We start from the raw sequence: 23,501 nt of genomic DNA, 5'->3' as shown, positions 1-23,501 counted from the left end.
AATATATTTATGAAAATATAATTTATGAAATAGTAGGCTAGGCCTCTGTTGATTCTGAAATCCCAAAAATAAATAAATAAATAATACTGGAGGCGCTGCTGTCTCATTTAAATCTCCTTAAAGCATATTTAGCATCAATATCGGCAAACATGTTTTTTTTTTCCAAGAAAAAACAGGAATATCTAGTGGGCCTAAACATCATGCTGTAAAGTAAATGACACATTACAAACGGGAATTATTAGATGGTTTATGGCATATCTATTTTTTTTCACTGGTGTGTTCAGACTAGAAGAAATCCACCATAAAGTAGCTATTGAAAAAAAAAATCAAGCAAATATCAGAGCCACAGTGCTGTTGGCACGACATTTTTTAATTTAATTGAAAATCTCTCACACACGCTCACCATGATATTATAATGCATTCACATTTGAATGATGAGCTCAAAAGTTAATTTAATGATATCAATCATAATAGCACAGGAAAATCACTTCATATCACAAAATGAAAATGGTATGTCATTACTGCACTTTTGCCAGTGATTACAATTCCCCTGTGGAGACTCAAGGAAACATACGTTTGATATGCAGGTAGCAATATGAAGGCTTATATTTATTTACTCACTTAGGATTTATGTTGTCATACACCATTGATGATCATTTAAAGGTCAAGCAAAGGACATTTTTTAGTAAATGTTGTTCTGTTGTTGCTTTTATTATTGAAGTCATGTAATTTGCGTCACTGTATGTTGTTTTTCTCACAGACATGAAATAATCAAAACAGATGGTGGGTGGTATATGCACTGCCTTGATGCCGTCTGCAATATTGTGTAGCTACACACACACACACAAAGGCAAATGTTTAATTGCATGCTTTTAAGAGCTCTTAATCTGCTTTACAGTAGCATCTGTGACCACACTAGCATATCTGAGCAGTATAAACCTGTATATCAGATCAGTGTATGTCATTAAATGCACATAGAAGAATAGTTTACCCAAAAATGTAAGTTTTCTGAAAATTGACTTACCATCAGGCCATCCAAAATTTAAATGAGTTTATTTAATCAAAACAGATTTGGAGGAATGTAGCATTGCATCACTTGCTCACCAGTGGATCCTCTGCAGTGAATGGGTGCCGTCAGAATGAGAGTCCAAACAGTTTTATCATTTTATTTTTAAAGATATGAAACATACAACATCTGAAATGCAATTAATCTCTGACATTATAGAAAACACATTGAAAATGTCCAAACATGCTGTTATTTTTACTGTTGACTGATTCAAGCCTTGACGCTTAACATAGTCGTGCTGTGATGGTTAGAAGAGCTCAGAAACTCATTTGCGATAATTGCATTTCAGTGTGAGGATAACAAGCTTGTCTAACCCCCAATTTCTGTTTGAAAAGGGAGACGAATTTCTGCCCAGTCAGATTTCAGCATCACACATCCATATCACAACCATTTCATGCTGTCCAATCTCAGCATCACTCTAAGAGGGAGACATGCAACCTGACTGAACCCAATAAGAAAGTAAGAGAAGTATTAAAAAAATCTCAAATTATGAATATCTAAAAATATTTAAAATGATCAAAAAGCAAGGCACTTATTAAGGCACACTTATTTTGTACTCTAATAGCATGAATTAATTGTCAACACTGAATTGCAGTTATTCAGTTCAGTGCACACAGACTGAAGTATTTTAAGTCTTTGGTTCTTTTAATTGTGATGATTTTGACTCACATTTAACAAAAACCCACCAATTCACCACAAATCATCTCAACAAATTAGACTATGGTGACATGCAAATCAGCTAATCAACTCAAAAACCTGCAAAGGTTTCCTGAGCCTTCAAATGGTCTCTGACAATCATTGACACCCTTCACAAGGGGGATAAGCCACAAACATTCAGTACCACAAGGAAGTTAGCATACGTTGTTTCTATTTGTATTTAGCTTTAATTTTAAATAAAACACGCATCCTTGTGGTGCGGAGGACACAGAAGAGCACGGTAATATGGAGTGACACAGAGGAGACTGTTGACAAAGGAATTATTGAATAAAGTCATTATTTTTGTTTTCTTCGCTTGCAAAAAGTGTTCCTGTCACTTCATATAACACAGATTGTGAAGTATTCATATTCTGACAAACAACTTTTCGTAGCTTTTATGGACCTTGACACTGTTATCTACTTGGCAGTCTATGTCTCAAGTCTCCAGGTTTTCATCCAAAATAGAAAAAATTGTGTTACGAAGGCGGACAGAACTTTTACGGGTTTGGAACGACATGCGGGTAAGTGATTAATGACAAAAATTAAATTTTAGGGTGGAGTAACCCTTAAAACTACTTTAGTCTGTGTGCATTTATTTAATACACAAGTTTCACAATTTGAGTTGAATTAATGAAATAAATGAACTTTTCCATGACTATAGAAATAGTTCCTGGAGTTTAACTGGTAGACCACAGAAACACAAGGTCATCTGTTCAGTGTGAAGTTTCTTCAACTATGTGCACTTTTGACCTTTTGGACTTTGAGAATAGAAAATAAAACTTTCATGTTTCATTTGTTTGTTAATAACAGTCCAACTGTTGACACAGTACACGATCAAAGAATTCAGTCTTTATGGTTTTAGTTTTAGTTAATGGTACAATTTGTAAGATATTTGCAGTAAAATATCCAAAAACCACTAGGCTAGTGTTATATATTTTGTCCAGTTGATAACTAACAATATCTCTAATGTTTTCAACTACTTGTAAATCATGAGAAAATTCTCATTCTAAACATAGACAGTAAAAGAAATGGACACAGCGACCCCATTGGAACTCAATTGAGACAAGTGAAGCCCATTTTTAGCTATTTTTAGCACTTCCGTTTCTGACACACAGAGTCAAACTAAGCTTGATGACGTCAGCAACCTGTCTGCCAGATGTAAATCTTCTAGTAGCTGTGCGTGCAAACGGCCATCGTTAATCTTGCAGAGACGGCGAGCTTGAGCGGGGAGTTCTTTGTCGTGAGGAGTAAGTATTCTGATTAATTATTTTGTATAGTATTTTAAAATGTAACGTCAGTACGCCATATTAAGTTAATTGCCTGCGAGCTTCTCCTCCTGTCTGTATGGTCATGCGACAGAGAGTCGAGTGGTTATGACGCAATCGTTAGCCTATTTTTACAAAAACTGTTTCTACGGGGCCATAATGTAACATAGAAGGTAATGGAGCCCTTTATACATTGTCGTTTATCTTTAGAAATAAATAATGGACAAATGGAGTCTTTAAACGCCTCAGATGTAAAGTTATTCGCTGTCAAAGTGACGCCAAAATGAATGGGAGTCAATGGGAATGCTAATGCAAGTGAAGTTCTGCTACAAGATGGCGGCACGCAGGCGACTTCCTTCCTGCCTGATTCTAAACCGTGACACGGGCCAGCCCAGTCACTTGTCAATGACATTAGTTCTTCTTCTTCTTAGTTTTATGGCAGATTGCAACCATGGCTTATCAGGTGCATCGGACGTAGAAACCACATGACAACAGTTTCATGGACAAATGCAGAAGTAGCTTCGCGACAAACTTCAACTAGAAAGAGATGCCGATCTTGCTTGTGTATTACTCGACATGTGAGTTGTTTTGATTTGTATCTTTACAGAAAACCAATGCTATCATAACAATCAACAAGATTAGTATAATGGGGCATTCACGCCAAACGTGGGGGATCGAGTCTCTAGACCCACGCGAGGATGCGTCTGGTCCATAGTCTGATCGTGTCTTTGCACTGACTTTGTATGTAATCTACTTGCGCAAATCGTTGAACTCGCATAAAATCCATGATTTATCTTTCCGTCTGATTGATGGCCGTTAGCGGTTGGGTAGAAGACAACAAATCCCATCATTCCACGCTCCTTCTTAGCGTCATCAAACCACGTGATTGTTACTGTTTTGGTAGTGCTCCCTCTAGTGGCAGGTCCTACAAACTGTACCTTTAAAATCGTAACCCTGATGGAAAATAATAGCCCTGGTTGAACTCAGACATCCCAAGTCTCCCGGAAGTTCCGGGAGTCTCCCGCATATTGAAAGCGGCTCCCTGAGACCCGCAAATTAGTTAAAATCTCCCGGAATCTAGACCGAGCGGGCAAAAGCACGCATGCGAAACAGATACTGTTTTTCAAACCGTGTAGCGCGCGCACGGCAGAGAGGGAGAGGGAGCGAGAGACCTTGCGTGTGTGTGCTAATGTGCGTATGTTCGAAGCGCATGTCAGACAGAGAGCATCCTGATTGGCCTGTTTCTGCAAATCAACCAATCAATTGTCAGTGTGGGCGGGCTTTTATCTCTTCTCCCGAACAAAATTAATCAGTTATGTCTATCTAGAAACAGGAGCACCATGGCAGACGGAAAGTGCCACAAAAAAAATAAAATAAAAAAAAGTACAAGACACATTTTACGGCAGACTACATGAAAGTGTACCCCTGTCTTATAGATGTAAAACATAATGACAGTCTTGCTCAAGCATTGCCCATGGCAGGTTAAATGATTGCAAAAGGCATGTTGAGGTGAGTTGACAAGTTTCATTTCATCTGCATATTATTCAGGCTAGTTGCCAAGGCTACATGAAAACAACAAACTCTTTAGACCTGTTTAAAGTTGCAATGGAAAATAAATAAAAGCAGTTTACATAAATTGTGTAAGCAGATTATATAAATAGTAAAAGTAATCTACATATTTAAACATAATTAACGAATAATTACATAGGCCTATAGTTTATAGAAATAATAAATAAATATCTTTTAGGGACCACAACATGTTAGGGAGGCTAAGCGCAGGGAAGTTCTCCCATTCAGATAGGCAAAGTATCATTTAGAAGGTGATTACAGCTGAGATGTATTTCCTTCCTTTTTTGGGGGGATGTTCTTCGGGGATATCTCCCTGAAATGACTTTTTGCAGGTTGGGATGTCTGTGAACTTATTTTTAAAACATTTTTTAAATAATTTTCAATTGAAATGCCAATCTCATTTGTCTTGCTAAAGCACTATTAGAGGTAAAATTGGCTGGTATATATTACAGCATTGTTTTTAATCTATAATTTATAAAAAATATATTTTATGAAAATCTATTACTGTGTGAATTTTATTTTTTATTTTTATAATCTATAAAACTGTCCTGATGAAAAAAAAAATTCACACAGTAATAGATTTTCATAGTTTACTGAATGTCTGGGACAAGGAGAGAAGGAGCAAAATGCGTGTTCATATACCTTCATATAACAAAAATAAAAAAAGATGAACTCTCTATTAAAAATGTTACAGAACAACAGTGCTACAGTTATAGTCTAATAATAGTACCAGTAGTAGTACAAATGTAGTAGTGCTGCTGGAACTGAAGCCTGCTGTAATGGCTATAAAGTGAATGGAGTCTGATAGCACTAGTTGTATTCCAGTACTTACATGTCTCTAGAGATGAACTGTGTTTACTGGAGTGAGTGTAATAAACCAATCACAGTACACTCACACCATACACACGCAGACGCTCACCGTCACGTGACAGCAGTGGGATTGTAAGCGTGTTCCTGAAGAGCTTTCAGGTCAGTCGTTTCTCCACAGATCTGGGTCAATGCTGGGTAGTTTAAATATTAACCGCTGCTCAAAATCTGTTGGCCTCTACAAGTAAGATTTTCTTAAAAAATAAACCATGATTAGAGATTGCACTTAATGGTCACATGATATCTATTTAAATTACCTAACTGGATTCAGTTTAATCTCTTGCTAGATCATGAAAAACTAAGATTATTGTTCTTGTCTTCTTGTCTATATCTTCAGATAAGATGGTGGGTGAAGGTTTATTGGAACAGCTAGCATACTGTTCTTCTTTTGATTATCCTAGAATGCACCAGTTTATCAATAGAAAGTTTCTTCTGAGCAGAACAAGCATAGTGTTTCAACAGATGCTCTTAAAACGCTAGATTTTTATTGACTCTTTCAGAGAATTTTAGTGGGGAGAAGTGACTTTAGGAGTGAGTCATTAATTCACTAATTAAAATAGATCCATTCAGACACTGGCTGATTATGAGTGAGTTATTGAATCACTTACTCACCTGATTCATTGAAACCACTGATTCATTAATACTTGTGTTGCAGAGGGGTAACGATTATGCTGTTGCTTCCTTTGGAAGTATTTTATTTTTTATTTAGTTTGCGGTTTAACTGGCAACATAATGTCTAAAACCTAGTATATTAGCTATTTTTTATTAAAATACTTGTATAAAAGGAATAGCACACTCACAATCGCTCAACAGCACTCTTATTCGTGTGATATTGCTAACATGTATCTAATCACAGACATCTATCTATCTATCTATATATCTGTAATCAAACTTATATATCATATTGCAATTATCACAATCATTTTTGCTGAACACTTACCTGAAAACTGCATTAAACTGTCAAAAGAAGCTCTTTCATTGTACATAGATTAATTGTTAATGATTCAGTTAACATTGGGACAGTTTCCACAAATGCACAAGTGCATGAATGAATATTCTGTGTTCCTAGTGCTTCTGGGAAATGCAGAGAGGAATGTGTATTTTGAATTCTGCTGCATGTGGCTTTTTAATCTTCCTCGCATGGCAAACCACTGATTGCATTGCTGGATGGCAGATGCTACGGTTCTGTCTTCTCCTGTCCTCTGGCACACACACTAATACTGGCATGACAGAAATAAGGGAGTAACAGAAACAAATGAATGAGACAAGAGCAGGGTGAAAGAAAAAGACATGAAAAGAGGACAATAGTGCAGGAAAAGAGCAACAGAGATGGCTGTCGGAAAACGAAGGGGGAGGATGAGCATGCTGACCGGTGCTTGATTTAGAGAATACATCAGAGTTAAACAGGGCTACCTCAGTCAGCCCACATCACATCTTCATATGATGCTATAATGGTCGACAACAGCAGTGATGACAATCAAATTAGGCCTGAAGGCTGGTTTACTTGCATATAAACCCTGATACCCTTTCAGTCTAGATTGTTGATTGAGCTAAATGGCATTTGAATGGATTGTGTTGCAATTCTGGAGGGTGCAGATTCAGAGCACGCGCCTGTCATTAGACATTCTCCTCACATGCACGCGCATTCAGAAAGTGGGTCAGGAAATTTAAAGGGAAAGCGTTGCTATAAAGTCTCATGTGTTATGTACTGTATCTGTTCTGTCACAAGATGTAGATGTAGAGTTTAGAGAAATTTAGCATTACATAATTTCTTTATCAATAAATCCTGTCCAGTGAATGGGTACAGTCAGAATGAGACATTTAACTTAAAACCATTGCTTCTGGCTAAAATATTACTTCCCTATCCATAATATTGCAGCAAATATTATTTTTTAGGGTGAACTATTCCTTTAAATCTAAACAAAATACAACAAAATAAAAATACAATTTTTACTTTGAAAAATCAATCAACTGAGCAATAACCCATATTTGTACTTTTTTTTTTAAGCAAGTTTACTTTAACTGAATTTGATTCAGAAACTGCATAGCTGGTGTCACATACGTTCTAGAAAACAGAAAGGAAAGATGTTTGAATACGACTTACTAGAATTATAGACAAATGACAGATCTGTCCACATTATTTAGGGAGGACTCGTGAGAATCTTAATTGGACAACAAGAGTCTATAAGCATAGAGTAGCAAGAGTAGCAAGTAAGCAGATAAATACATTTTCAGGAATAATGTGACATGTTCGTTAATGAGACGCAAATTTGTGACTGAAAGAACCCAGAAAACGTGTTTCATCATAATGCATAACTGCATGACACACACCTTACATAGACATGTTTGATCTACTGTACATTTGTGTGAATAAAATTCAACGAAGCAGAAGAATGTGTATAACAATTCAGACATTTCGCCTTTATTTTAAATAGAACAGCACAAAAGAACACACTTTACATATATCTAAAAAAACTAACAATTTAAAACACCCAGTTATACAGTCAATAAAAATTAATAAAAAGTTGTGAATTTAATAATTTATAAGAGTAATACTTGTTATAATGTAGAAAAAGACAAATCATCGCTTAAGTAAGCGATCCAAAACGTTCCTATCATGCCAATAAAACATGCATAAATAAAGCTTTCGTACACTCAAATACATCTCTAACGTTTTAGAAACAAAAATAAAATAAAATAAAAAAGAGATCAGCCTAAATCCTGAAAGTTCTTCTCTGAGAGAAGGGTCTAAACATACTTGAAAACGCGCAAACTCCTTAAAATCCACAACGATATTTAGATGCAGGCCGACAGAAATGGATAGCGGAACAGAAGATTCATCCAGAGTCGAGAGCGAATCTGTTTATTTTTGCCCTTTTTCTCTCGGCCTGCAAAAAACACCGTCCATCCACGCTGTAGAGGGTTAAAAGTTTAAACAGCACCATAGTTTTTCCCCTGGATTCCTAGTTTAACAACTTACACCACCAAACACAAATCTGACCCATGACACCCAATGACACGAAGATTAAATGTTCTTTAGATCGAAACATAATATACATGTACCAATTTACACCAATAGCACTTTATAATACGCTAATATTCAACAATTTTATATTCTTTGGCAACCTCCATGTAAAATTGTATGAGGAAAAAGGAGATAAAAGCCTAGACTTCAATGATTTACGTGCTTTCAGTAATGTCTCGAGTCAAACTAGATACCTCATCCAGCTTGATCATTAGATGAACACTTACCATCATCACAGTATATCTGTTTATAAGATCCACTCCACTTCAGCCCTTGTTGACAAAACTCAGGCTATGTTCACAATACTAGTATACTACGCTCAGCTACTAATACAGCAGTATACAGTATGTATGCTACATTACATGAATGCATTTGCCAAAATATGCAGTGTATGGTTTAGAATACTTCCACAATGCAATGCACTAGTAATTAAAGGAATAATGCACCCAAAAAATAAAAGAAATGCTGAAATTTTACTCCCAATTAGGTGTAGATGAGTTTGCTTCTTCTTTAGAACAGATTTGGAGAAATATAGCATTACATCACTTGCTCACAAATAGATCCTCTGCAGTGAATGGGTGCCATCAGAATGAGAATCCCAACAGCTGATAGCAAACATGATTATGGACTTATATTTTGGCCGGAAGCATTTGTCCAAACAGTTTTTATCAGCTGTTTGGACTCTCATTCTGACGGCACCCATTCACTGCAGAAGATCCAGCTGTTAGCACGTGATGGAATGCTAGATTTCTTTGAACAAGATGAAGAATCAAACTCATCCACATCTTGGATGGCCTGAGGTTTAAGAATACATTTTAAGAAAATTTTCCCTTTTTGGATCAACTATTCCTTTATTTCCGAATATAGTCTCATTTCTTTACCTTGCCATCACATCCCACCCAAAATCTTTGAACTTTTATCATACCACAATCATCTTCACTTTATGAAAGTAGTTATTTTAGCCACAGACCTTTCAAGAACAGTTCAGTATTCTTGAAAGATTAACATGGCCGTGAAAAATATGACAGATTGATATGCACTCTGGCCAATTATTATTCATGAACCTAAATATTCAAAAATGCTTTGCTGAAGTACGGATTCTAGGGAAGAATGACTGTTGTGCAAATTTATGAAATTTAACTAGACAGATATTGGTGATTATCACTGCTGATCCAGGATCAGATGATTTGAAAAAGACCAAAGACAGTTATTTAGGGGAAAAACATTCAATAGGCTATATAAAATAGCTTTGTAGTCATAAAAATAGCTGTAATGCTGCACCAAACAGTGTAATAATGTGACCCATTGAGAGGTTGAGGACAGGAGCATCAGACTGTCCCACGCGGCTGCTGCTGAGATTGTTTGACTGGGTCCTGGATGAACTTTGCACTCTTGGATTTATTGTGTGATCTATGGGAAATGGATGACTCAATTTAGGTGTACTGAACAAAGTCAGGGTCCTTGGAAAATGAACTCTAGTATATTGACATGAATCCCGGGGAGTCCTTTAGGGCTGTATGAGGTCGACTCTGTGCTGAGTGATGGATTGTGGGACCTGTAGTTCAGGTAGCTGGATTGTCGTTGGCATTTGTCGAGCACTTAAAAGCTTTTCTTCTGCGGAGCACTGAGTTTTCTCATTCCTCTTATCCTGCCGAGGAGCTCGCGCACAAAGTCCTGGTGAAGAGAGAGAGACAGAAGGAGAGAGTGAGACAGATTGTATGTATTCTCTTCTGCTCAATGACTGTCTGTGTGAGGGTAAAGCCTGTGGCTGTAGGTCAGCTGCAAGGTCACGTGGTTGGTTTTGACAGCGGAAATGCTCACATACTCAAACAAGAGCACATGTTGGTGTTTAAGGGTCTGTGATTAGATTAGAGAGAACTGGAAGTGTGTGTGTGTTTGCTTCTCATTTAACATAAGATAATGATGCTGTGGCGAGTGGGGCGGGGCCGAGAGGCGTGGGAACGAGGAGTGAGGCCAGGTGTAGTGATTGGAGATGAGCTACACCTGCGCCCCACCGCCGGTTTTGAGTCCCACGTAGGAGATGGAAGGATATAAAACTGGAGCGACGACCGTGAAGGACGAGAGAGGACCAGGCCTGGGACGTTATTTTATGTTTTGGTTTTTATTTGCGCGCACCAGTCGTCCGCGAGGGGCTGGTGCGCCGTTTTGTATTTATTTTGTGATTATTAAAATGTATTTTGATTGTGCGCCGGTTCCCGCCTCCTTCCCGATGAGTAAGAAGTTCATATTGTTACAGATGCATACACTGAGTGTGTTTTAGTGTCTATTTAGATGTCTAAAGATAAAAATTACATTAAATATTTTTCATTAATAAAGTACAAATTCTTTTTAAAGAAATTCATATTTTATTATTTAATTTTTATACAGTTTCATTACTAATATTGTATTAGATTGATCAAAAGTGACAGTAAAGACATTTATATTATATAATATGTATTCATATATAATAATAAATACTGATACATTGTTTTCAATATTGCATATACAGGGATACATTTTTTAATATATGCAAATAGAAAACGATTATTTTAAATTGTAATAATATTTTACAATACTACCATTTTTACTGTATTTCTGATCATATTAATGCAGCCTCAAGTGAATATAATATTCTTAAGGAATTTTTTTCTTAACTTATGAACCATAGTGTGTATATATAATAAACTACAATATATATATATATATATTATATATATAATATATATAATATATATATAATTAAATAACAAATAAAAACAACATATGTACTTCTAAATTTCAATAATCAAGTAAACGTGTGTTTCAGTTAGAGCAAAGGCATCTGCATGTGTGTGGGTCAGTGGGTTATTGTGTCTACGGAAGCTCTTATGATTTTCATAGCGTTGAATGAATTCTTTAAGCACACACATGTTTTCAGGCCAATGCATTTATATGAAATCCACTAGCATGTCCTGAAGCGGTGTGTGTGCATTTGTAGTAATAAAAATGCAGCCTCATAAGTTACTGATATGAAGCACTCATGCAGTGAGTCACGCGAGCCACATACACTGCTTGTGAACAGCAAACAAAATTTGACTTATTGTATGTATTTATTTATATATTTGACTACTGTTACTTATATAAAAATATAAGGAAGAGTAATGTGGCTATAAATTCTTCTTCTGCTTTGTGAATGCATCCATGATGCCTTAAAATATTGTCTATGTAGGCATTTAAGTAGGTTTTGGAACAGAGCTTTGTGTTAGTGGCCTATATTTTACGTTATGACTTACATCAGTGGGCTTGTAGCAGTCTGACAGTGATTCCTGAGGGACAGAAACAGAGAGATATCAACCAACTGAGACACCCACCAACAACTTTAGAAGCTTCATGATTTACAGACTTAAACTAGACTAGAGAGTGAAATCTCAGCTAGGGTGGTGCAGCCCTGGTTTTTAATGTTTAAGGTGTTTTTACACCACCCTCAAGGAGGAGCTAGAGTTTCTTTCAAATATCTGTGATATTAAATCAGATCTGATGATTCAGCTAGCTAGTTAAAAACATAAAAACCTCATGAAAATTAGCTGTAGATGTACATAATGATGTAAATGAATTTGTTTCTTCAGCAAAACAGATTTGGGGGAAATTTAGCATTATGTCACTTGCTCATCAGTGGATCCTCTGCAGTGAATGGGTGCCATCAGAATGATAGTCCAAACAACTGATAAAAACATCACAATAATCCACAAGTAATCCACACATCTCTAGTTTATCAGTTAACATCTTGTCAACATCAAACCATTGCTTCTGGGTTAATACAAGTCAACAATCCTTAATATTGCTTTCTCAAGTCAAAAAAAAAAATCTCATCTGAATCAGGAAAGAAATATGCACAGATCAAGCTTTATAGTTTATAAGTAAAAAAAGTTCAAAACATCTAAACAGATATGATTGTGAATTTTTGATGTGAGAGGCTGACAGGGGGTGGACTTTTACACTGAGGGAAGTGTTATTATGGATTATGGACTCATATTTTGGCGAGGAGCAATGGTTTAAACTTGAAACAGCTTAACGATGGATTTTCTTTCTTACAAACATGCAGCTTTTCACTTCACAAGACGTTAAACTGATGGACTGGAGTGGTGTGGATTATTGGGATGTTTTTATCAGCTGTTTGGACTCATTTCACTGCAGAGGATCCACTGGTGAGCAAATGATACTTTATTTTCGGGTGAACTAATAAGAAAATGCATTCTCTTGCAAACACATGCTCACACATCACAGGGCTTTACCTGTAGTTTTATGGCTCTCTCGTCTTCACTGTTCACCTCCAGGAGATCATCAATGTCTATCTCCACCTCTGGCATTTCCTCTTCCTGTAGAAGCAGAGACCAGGCAACATTAGTGGAAGTGAACACATCACAGAGTGAGAAATCACAAATGAGATTTCGTATGTGCCTATTTTTTTTTAAAGGATTTTGCAGTTCCGAAACCACCAAGAATTAAAAAGAAACCCCCAAGCAATTAATTTCCTGTTCTTCATTAGTGCAGGAATTCTAGCAGATTGGATGGATGTGGTTTAGATAAGATCAGCAGCCAAGAAATTCTGAATTATATGTAGATCAGAGCCGTTTAAATAGCTGTCTAGAGAACATCAGGGAACACTCTGAAGGGTCATTAACCAGAATGTGCCAGTGATGACAGACAGATGAGATGAGCTCTATAAATACACTCGCCTCTTTAAAGGTGAGAGAAGGAATGGGAAGTGTTTTCCATGTAGCAATCACTTTGGCTTGTTTGGCAAATGAGAGCGGTGGAATAATATACATCATCCGTACACACAATCATTATGAAACAACATTTGTCATTTCTGTCTGTGTGAGTGCCAGGGATTGTGAGCGTTTCAGCTAATTCTGCATTTGTTTGGCAGATCCAAGGACAAATCCAGGACTCGCTGTACAGATTTACCCCACGTTACCCTGCATTATGTTGGATTTTTTAAATTGTATTTATTTAGGATTTTAAGTGTTTTCATATACTTTAGGACACCAGCACTGATTTATTGCAATGATAATAAAAATTCAGCTTTGTATCACAGGAATAAATTTTAAAATACATCCAAACAAAAAAAGTTATTTAAATTTGCAATAATATTTCACAATATGACTGTTTTTTCAGTATTTTTGATCGAACCAAAATGTCTCACCAAATGTAAACATGCGAATGTGTAATTTGTGCCACAGTGTTTAAGACACTTATTTTTTTTTACATGCAGGAATTGTTTTCTGAATAACCAACGGTACAAATAATCTTTCAGAATTTGCATTTCAAATGCATTTATTTATTAATACTTAACATTTATTTTTATATATATATATATATATATATATATATATATATATATTTTTTTTTTTTTTTTTTTTTTTTTTCAATATGTTGAGTTTACTAGCAGCTCAAATGAGGGAGAGAGAGAGAGAGAATACAGAAAAAAGGAGAGATTTAGCGAAAAGCAGGTTAAAATGATTAGTGCTGGTCTGCAGAGTTAATAAGGATGAGTCTGTGTGTGTGTGTGTGTGTGTGTGTGTGTGTGTGTGTTAAGAAAGCGTGGGAGGTTGAGAAGAAAATGCACACTACGATTCATACGGTGAGAGAAAACCGACAATGAAGCATCGAGAATTTGTATACCTTTAAAAGAGGGATTCCGTCAAAAATATGACTAATTTCATGAGTTTCCTCAAGAATATCTCTATGAGCTGTGCATACAGACAAAAGGTGGATATTGTGAATGCATGTACATTTATTCTGACACACTTTTACTCTTAAGACAAACAATAATGGATGCACATTCATGCATATTAACACTATAAATCTGAAAAGCAGACACACTCACATATGCACTTTCAGTGAAGACTTTGACAAATCAGCCTTTTAGTACACTAGCATAGTGCCTTTAACCTTATTAGAGCTGAAAATAATGATCCAATCAGTCGCCTGCCTGCTGTCAGATTGGCTCATTCATCATGCGTTTACACGTTCACCATTAGAAGAACTAATATTTCAGACCTTTGTCTGTGTGTGTGCTCTCTTTGAAGGGGACAATACCAGCCACAAAGACTCCAGCAGATCAAGCTCAACCATCAGCAGATCATCAGTCATGCAACCGCCAAGACATGACCAATCAATCACGGACTGATCTAACATCAGTCAAGATAAGTTGACACAGGGGCCATCAGCCTTCTCAAATAATCATTTAATTAGCTACATTCACACTGGTGCACCAAGCAGATAGTCTGGAGACTACATAACAACATCCAAAAACACCAGAAAAACTTAGCAACCACATTAGCAATACCTCAACGTTGTTGTATTGCACATACAAGCGCAACTGACATTTTCTTCCAAATAAATGTATGATTTAGCTACTTAACACTAATAATATATATAATATGTGTGTGTGAAAATTGTTTACTGAATATTATGAGAAACTGAATATAATATATATACACACACATACACACACACACACACACACACTTGATAATACTTAATATTACTATATTAATATACATTAAAGTCCCCGTGAAACGGAAGTTGCAAACGGCTTTTCTCCAGTGTTGTGACGTATTTCCGAGAGAAACGGAATAATAAATGAGGAAAATAGTGTTTCGAGAAAAGAAGTGTTTCGAGCACATCCGTGAACACTCTGTTATCCCTCCTTCCTCGAAATGTAATAAAATCGATCCATCTGGACCGTAACGAGGGAATTTTAAGGGAAAAGTGTTCCGTGAGTTCCACAACCAAAAATGCACTTCCTCGCCATCTTTCCCTTCACGCGCTGTCAATGCTCGCAAACACACAGGCAGCCTGTCTGCTGTCAGTTGGAGGGGCGTGGTTACGGATTAAGCAGACGCCCAATTCCTCAAGCCTACGTCATCAGTGAAGGTCCTCCAATGCAGAGGGGAGGGGCATTTTCAGATTTTGATTAAAGATTATGAAGCCAAAAAATTTTTTTGTGTGGATTGACTCGCATGGATGAATTGTTCAGCACAAAACGATCAATTTAGGCGAACAAAGTAAATATAGTCATTTTGATTTCATGTGTACTTTAATAACTTAATTTTTTATGGCAATTAATGTATTACTTATTTAAAATATATATATATATATATATATATATATATATTGACATTGCAGTCCATTTATAAAGGTTTCTTGTCATTATCATTAATGCTTCATTTGAGTAATCATTTATGGCCACTACAGTATCATAATCATTTTAGGAAACAATTTTTACTTCCAGTGGCTTGCATGTAATGTCAGTCTATTGTGAATGAAAAGCCCTGCAGGTGGATTGTGGGTAGTGACCGTGTGTGCTGTCAGGCCAGAGAGTTGAATGAGCGCTCCAGACTGCAGAAGCAGCACAGACACCTTCACTTGACCTATTTGTGCATTGGGTCTCATCGTGCTGTCGACTGGTGTCTCTTCTGCAAACACAGAGCAGAGGGAAGCCGTCTCCCTCCCTCATGAACCAGACAGGTCAGATCACAGAGGATTCAGATAAGAAAAGCAAACAGGCATTGGTGTGAGAGAGGTCTTACAGGAAAGTGTGAAATGTACACAGAAATGCCAGCGGCAATGCTGAGAAATCACACACACACACACACACCACGACTGAATACCAACCCAAACAAGCAGACTATACTGTACTGCGCACATATGTGCTCATGAAATACTCCGTGCATGCATGCATATTCTGTTTGTCACGGGTGAATTATGATCAGGGTCCCCCTATTGGCAGAATGAAGATGATAAATTTGGTCTCTACAAGGCAAGGGTGACATGAAGTAATTTTTTTTGAGTGCTTTAGTAGTGCCCTTAGTAAAAAAAGACAAATTTCAACCCTATATAGTTTAATAAAACAAGTATGTAATGTAAATGCAACATGCATTTTTATTTTTTTGTATTTTGCATGCAAGTGCAGGTCTTGACATTTATACAATATACTAGTCAATTTTTTTTTTTTTTTTTTATATATAAACAAATGCTCTACAGGCTGCATTTATGTGATTTGAAATACAGTAAAAACAGTAATATTGTGAAATATTGTTACAATTTAAAATTACTGTGTTCCATTTTTCTATTTAAATATATTTTAAAATGTATCATTTATTCCTGATTTCTGAAGGATCATGTCACACTGAAGACTGAAGTAATGATGACAGGAATAAATTACATTCTAAAATACATTAAAACAGAAAACAGTTTTGTTAAATTGTAATAATATTACTAATTTTACTGTATTTTTGATCAAATAAATTCAGCCTTGACTAGCATAAAATAATTATAAATCGGTGTGACCAATGTAAGCATGCATTTGTGTCACACTGTTTAAGACAAATACTTTTGTATTATGTACAGTAATTGTGTTTTTATAATAACCACCAATACAAATTAGCTTTTCGGAAATTGGTTTTAAAATGCACTTTGTTCAAAAAGTCATGGCGCTTCTACTACAAGGTCAAACAGAGGTTAAAATCCAAGATAAACACAAAAAAACGCCAACAGGATCATCTGTAATACAAAACACAAACACACTGCACCAATACAGACAGTTAGCGAGGAATGAAAAGCAGCGCCTGGGATATCAGAGAGACAGACAGACCCCTGAAGCGCTCAGCATCAAAGACAAACCCCTTCCCCCCTCGCTGCAGAGGAAGACAGCGGAGAGGGGGGTTGTGGGTATCTTTTGCAGACAGGGGCATATAGGCTGAATGTAGAGGACACATCTCACTGTGTTTTATGCTGTGTTGTGTGTCAGTATGCAGAGTGTGTTGAGCTGCCATTTTCAGGAAAATAGTTGTTTGCAGTCTGTGACTCAGTATTGCTCATTAACTATAATTAAATATAAATATTACAAATTCAAATAATACATTATTATTTACTTATTTTATTCATTTATCATGTCCTTCATCATTACATTTAATGATAGTTTTTATTCATGTTTTGAATTAGGTTTAATTTTTTATCAGTTTTTTTTTATATATATTTCTATAGCTTTTATTAATATTTTAAATTATTTTTTTAGATTTTCTGTTTTCAATTTCATTTTAGTTAAGGTATTTGTATTTTTGTTGCATGATCTTCTCATTTTTATTAGTATGACTTTTTAAAAGTTATTTTATTTCAGTTTAAATTTTAGTTATTTTAGTTCATCCATTTAAAATAACTAGCTAAAATAAAAATGTAAAAATATATATATTATTTTAATTGTATATTTTTTGTCTATAACAACCCTAATTACAGTTAAATTATCATGCTTAATTTTTTTTTTCATTCTAAAATCTTTAACTTTCTAACATTTAACCCCAAAACACAGTCAAATTTTTTTGTTTTAAACAACACAGAATCATGGGTTTTCAATAATTTCCCCCACGTTATTAATTAAAAAGTATGCAAAAACTGAGTCGTAATACCAGAATATTTATTTACATTGCAAGTCATTAAAATTATAAAGTTATAATGAAGTTGAAATAATACACACTTTGCATCTTCTTTGTAACCACATATTTTGGTGGTGTCTTTTATTGCTACTCTGATTAGATTTTAGTACAGCAGTGTTACTGAATTAGCTTTCACATCCTCTCACAGCACTATTCATCCATGATCACACAGAGAGAATCTGCATGCTTGCAAACCGCTGCACGCTGCCCAAAATAGACAGAATCCTCAGCAGAAAACAGCTTAGGCAGCAGTTTGTGAGCATCATTGATTTGAGGACTCCATGCTTGCACGTAACCACCTCGTTCAATACGCTAATGAACTCCAGATGGACCTGTTTTACTAAGACAAAGCCCATCAGAGCTCTGACTCACAGATACATGCAAATCGCAACAAAAGCAGCCTACATTTGTTCTTCGTAAGCCTTGTAACCACAGATGAGGCTGCTGAGAAAGCAGAGATCATGCTGTGAAAATGGACACACACACACACACACACACACACACATCTTTATAGTTGAGGGTCGTTAGTGTGTGTATGAGGTGACATGCTGTTTTCCCCGAAGCAGAAATGGATTCAATTCCCAGTCCAAAAATCTCTATAATTTTATACCATCAAATTGCCTGTTTTCCTTTGTTTTATCGTCTGCTAAACATATTCTATTCTAATTCTATTGAATTTGTCCATCCAATGCCTTTTAATTACTTACTCTCATCTTCTGTTCTAATTCCTTTCCCCCAATCCTCTTCTCCCAGAAGTCACAGAAATTAACCTCTGAAAATCCTAATAACGTTACACCATTTTTATCTCACTTTTTCTCTGTTGGATACATTCTCTCACTATAGGACAAATTCATCTAATCTACGCTGTGCTGTCACTCATTCTGATCGACTGAGTCATAGTCGTGATGCTATAAAGCAAGCCAGTTATGCTCTAAGACTCAATGATTGGCCAATGCATTGCAATCACTGCAAATAGTTAATACTTGTACTCAAGGAGGCCATAGAGCAACCTTTAAAGGGTTAACATTAAACCAAATTATCTGGTTCAGGTTTTCATTTTTATATTTTCTCTTTTTTTATCATAAATTTAGGAAAAGTTTTAGTAATTTTGTTGTGCATTCTTATCATTTTCATTGGAACTTTTTTTTTTTAATAGGTCTATTAGTAATTAAATGTTTATATGATTTTTTCAAAATTTCAGTATTAGTTGTTAGAGTTCATCTACTAACTCAGAAAAAAAAAGTTTTAATTAAATATATATACGTTTTATAAACAAGCATTTTGTTCTGTAAGTGTAGCAGCAATCACATGGCATTTGTAATAACATGTACATTAATTGTTTATTTTGCATTTGCCTAAATTATGTATTTTAACAGTGTTATTATTAACCAATCATTATTGCCTCATTATTTTTTATACAATGCATTTAAGCCATTTTAAAGGCTATTGATGGCTTAGGTATGTTTTTATAGCAACAAGAGGATATTACAGTAAATATTACAGTATATTAATTCTTTGTAAATTATTAAGAGTTTGGGGATCGCAAATCATTTGAATCAGTTCGGGAGTTCGGAGCGGTTTCGCGAATCATTTGAGTCAGTTTGGGAGTTCAAAGTGGATTCGCGAATCATTTGAGTCAGTTTGGGGATTGCGAATCATTTGAATCAGTTCGGGAGTTCGTAGCGGGATCGCGAATCATTTGAGTCAGTTATTGGGGATCGCGAATCATTTGAGTCAGTTTGGGAGTTCGGAGCGGGTTCGCGAATCATTTGAGTCAGTTTGGGAGTTCAAAGCGGGTTCGCGAATTATTTGAGTCAGTTTGGGGATCGCGAATCATTTTAATCAGTTCGGGAGTTCGTAGCGGGATCGCGAATCATTTGAGTCAGTTATGGGGATCGCGAATCATTTGAGTCAGTTCTGGAGTTCGGAGCGGGTTCGCGAATCATTTGAATCAGTTCGAGAGTTCGGAGCGGCTTCGCGGATCATTTGAATCAATTCGAGAGTTTGGAACGGGTTCGCGAATCATTTGAGTCAGTTCGGGAGTTCAAAGCGGGTTCGCGAATCATTTGAGTCAGTTTGGGGACCGCGAATCATTTGAATCAGTTTGGGAATTCGGAGCGGGATCACTTATCATGAAAGATTCGCGCTCGTACATTTTAAAATTGGCCATAACCTTTAATTCGTTGCTGCCAACTGGGGTGGCAGCAGGGGTGGCAAGGCTTTCTTTTAGGGTGGCATTTGCCACCCTATGCCACCCCAGTAGATCACGCCCCTGTGTTTTAGTTTTAGTTAACTATAACCCTGATTATGATTTAAATATCATGCTTCTGTTTTTCCCTTTTCTTTTTAAAAATAATTCGAATTTGTAACATTCAATCCCAAAACCAAATGTAACAGACTTTATAAAAAACATGTTTTGAACCATACAAAGTTTTCAGAAATGTATCCCTATATTGATAAAAAAAATAAAAAAAAATACTATAACTGAGTCAAGTTGCCAGAATATTTATTTGAATGGAAATGTTTAACCATGTCCTGTTGTCAAGGGTAGGGTTATTATAGTTAACTAAAACCATAAATAAAATATTACTTATAATGAAAAAATAAATAATGTTAAATGAAATCAAATTAAACTAAGCACTAAAACTTACAACTAAAAAATTACCTATGAGGACATTTAAAAAAAAAAAAGAGTCAAAAACACAACAAAAGTACTAAAATTCAGAGTCCTGTTGTTTACATGAAGTCTACTGTAACCTGCTGTTACTGGGTGCCCAGACATTGAGTTGTGAACGGTTATTGGATATGTGTGACTTCCTCCTCTTGTCTCAGTGTAAATGTGATGGGTCGTTAAATGCACCCAAGTAAACACTCTTTATGAGCTCACATGTTAAATCTGATTACATGCTTGAGCTTGTAAACAGCATCCTATTTGATGTTTTGATTAACACCACAAATAAAATGCATTTTATTTGCCACAAATGCTATGTACAAGCTCAAAGCAGACATCTAAAGGATTATCATAATAAAGACAATTAACATGGAAGAAAAAAAGTGAATATAACTCACACAGATACCAGTACATAACACCATGAGGATGCCACTGCAGTATGATTGTCAGTGAACTACTGCCATCAGTAATCTGACTCTAAACACATATCGATTATAAATATCAATTTCCTGGTTTTTATTCAGACTTTGGAAACACAGAATCCTTTCAACGATATTTTGCCTTACAGGTCAAACTAGTCGTTTCTCTCTTTCTTGTCTCTCTGGGGCCAACACAGCATCAGCAGAAAAAAAAGCAAGCTGCTGCAGAACAGAAAAAGTGAGAGAGACGGATAGAGAAAGAACAAAAGAGAGCAGCACTCTGTACAGAGCAATACGACACCTCACAGAGGTCAGCAGAATGATGTTCGGTCATCTTCAAATGAGCAGAGATGCTGAAGGATGCCACACTTTAAAGATACCTATAGCTGTAGCGTCATGCATTACATCACAGCTAAATCACACAAAGAAGACCAATTCATCAACCTATAAACCCGAGGGAATGGTGTAGCTTTGAGGTTAAAAACCTTGTTTTTTTAAACCCCTCAAGAGCTGATGCACTACATCACCATTGAGCCCTTGATCAAGACACTTAACCACAAGTTACTCCAAGAAGAGTAATAAATGAACTGAAAAAAGCTGAAAACTAATGATTTTGCCTGGCCGATAAGGGACACATTGGCAGATATTATTAATATGGCATATATGATATTATTAAAATTATTAATCTATATGGTTGTATTTTGTGTGTGTGTGTGTATACACGGTATATAAAATACAGTAGAATAGATAACACCAGTCTGCACTGTAATGATTGATAATATATTACGATATAAAGTAATGTATTTTTATTCAGAAATAAAAAAATTATATAGTTATTTTTGTTTTTGCAACGAAATAATATTAGTATTTAGTATTTATTTTACAATAAGAATAAATAAATTATAAAAAAAAACATAATTAAATTAAAAAATCAAGTGATCAATAATTATCGAAATTAAAAGGCTTTAATGCAGTTGCGGATCGGGTCCAGTCTTACCTCGCAGTTGTAAAGTTCGCTCAGCTGTTCAATGATCCACTCCTCCAGTATGAGTCTCTTCCGCAGCTCTTTTCTGTCGTACTTCACCGTCACTTTGCCCTGTTTTTTCTGCACCGGGTCATCGCGCTGCATCGGTCCGGCGCCGGCGCAGCCCACGCCGGGCTGAAAGAACACCCTGCCCGCGGCCGGCGGAAGCTGCGCGGTGGTCTCTGCGCTGGCGGTGGACATTGCGGCGGTGATGGCGATGATGATGATGATGGTGGTGGTGTATGTAGGGACACAGTTTTTCACACCTGCTATTTAAAGCGCAGCGCAAGTATTTAAAGGACGCCAGGCGCGTGGGAGGGGAATGTCAAGCCAATGTGCGCGCTCGCGTTAACGCTGTGAGTGCCGGAGTGCGCACTGTATTGGTGAAGCGGGAAACCCCTCTGCGCTCATTGGACACAACAGAGGTCCTGAACAAGCCGTGCCATTACCACAGTACAGAATGAGATGATAATACCATTACATTTTGACATCTGTCTATCTATCTGTCTCTCTGTCTGTCTGTACGTCTGTCTCTCTCTCTGTCTGTCCATTCATCCATCCATCCGTCTCTCTGTCTCTCTCTCTCCATCCACCCATCCATCAATCTGTCTGCCCCTCTCTCCGTTCGTACATCCATCCGTCTGTCTGTTTGTCTGTCTGTCCCTCTCTCCGTCCATAAATCCATCCATCCTTCTGTCTGTCCGTCTATCTCTCTTTTCATCCGTCCATCCATCCGTCTGTCTGTCTCTCTCTCCATCCATTTGTTAGTTTGTTCATCCATCCATCCGTCTGTCTGTCTCTCTCTCTCCGTCCGTCCATCATCCGTCTGTCTGTCTCTCTCTCTCCGTCCATCCATCCATCAATCTGTCTGTCCCTCTCTCCGTCCGTACATCCATGCATCCGTCTGTCTGTCTCTCTCTCCATCCATCCGTTTGTTCGTTCATCCATCCATCCGTCTGTCTGACTGTCTGTCTCTCTCTCCGTCCATCCGTCCATCTGTCTGTCTCTATTTCTCTCTGCATCCGTCCATCCATCCATCCGTCTGTCTGTCTGTCTGTCCCTCTCTCCGATTGTATCTAGTCGTCTGTCTGTCTGTCTCTCTCCGTCCATCAATCCATCCATCCGTCTGTCTATCTGTCTGTCTGTCCCTCTCTCCGATTGTATCTAGTCGTCTGTCTGTCTGTCTCTCTCCGTCCATCAATCCATCCACCAATCTGTCTGTCTCGTTGACTGTCAATAATTACAATTATATACAATGGACAATGTCAGATAAAGCACATGAATTAACCATTTTATGATGTGTATGGTGTATACTTATTTTGCAGTTAGTTTGACTGCAATCTCATCCTCTCAGAGTATACAGCGTAATTTCACTGAGTCATCCGGAGAAAAAAATTAACAATTCAATACTTCAAATTGT

At 36.6% G+C, this 23,501-nt stretch overlaps 1 protein-coding gene across 1 annotated transcript; it reads right to left on the bottom strand.

Moving 5' to 3' along the window:
• Nucleotides 1–7,863: 7,863 nt before the first annotated feature.
• Nucleotides 7,864–22,365, bottom strand: ppp1r14c (protein phosphatase 1, regulatory (inhibitor) subunit 14C). Its single transcript, XM_052594703.1, has 4 exons — nt 22,055–22,365; nt 12,760–12,843; nt 11,761–11,793; nt 7,864–10,162 (listed from the first exon to the last, which is right to left on the bottom strand). Exons 1-4 carry the CDS (start codon nt 22,280–22,282, stop codon nt 10,088–10,090), a joined length of 420 nt encoding a protein of 139 aa, XP_052450663.1. The 5' UTR covers nt 22,283–22,365; the 3' UTR covers nt 7,864–10,087.
• Between the last annotated feature and the right edge of the window lie 1,136 nt (nt 22,366–23,501).

This window comes from Carassius gibelio, chromosome B23 (assembly GCF_023724105.1).
Source record: "Carassius gibelio isolate Cgi1373 ecotype wild population from Czech Republic chromosome B23, carGib1.2-hapl.c, whole genome shotgun sequence".
Lineage (NCBI taxonomy): Eukaryota > Metazoa > Chordata > Actinopteri > Cypriniformes > Cyprinidae > Carassius > Carassius gibelio.
The sequence above is the reverse complement of the archived record's forward strand: the minus strand, read 5'-3'. Positions and strand labels throughout refer to the sequence as shown.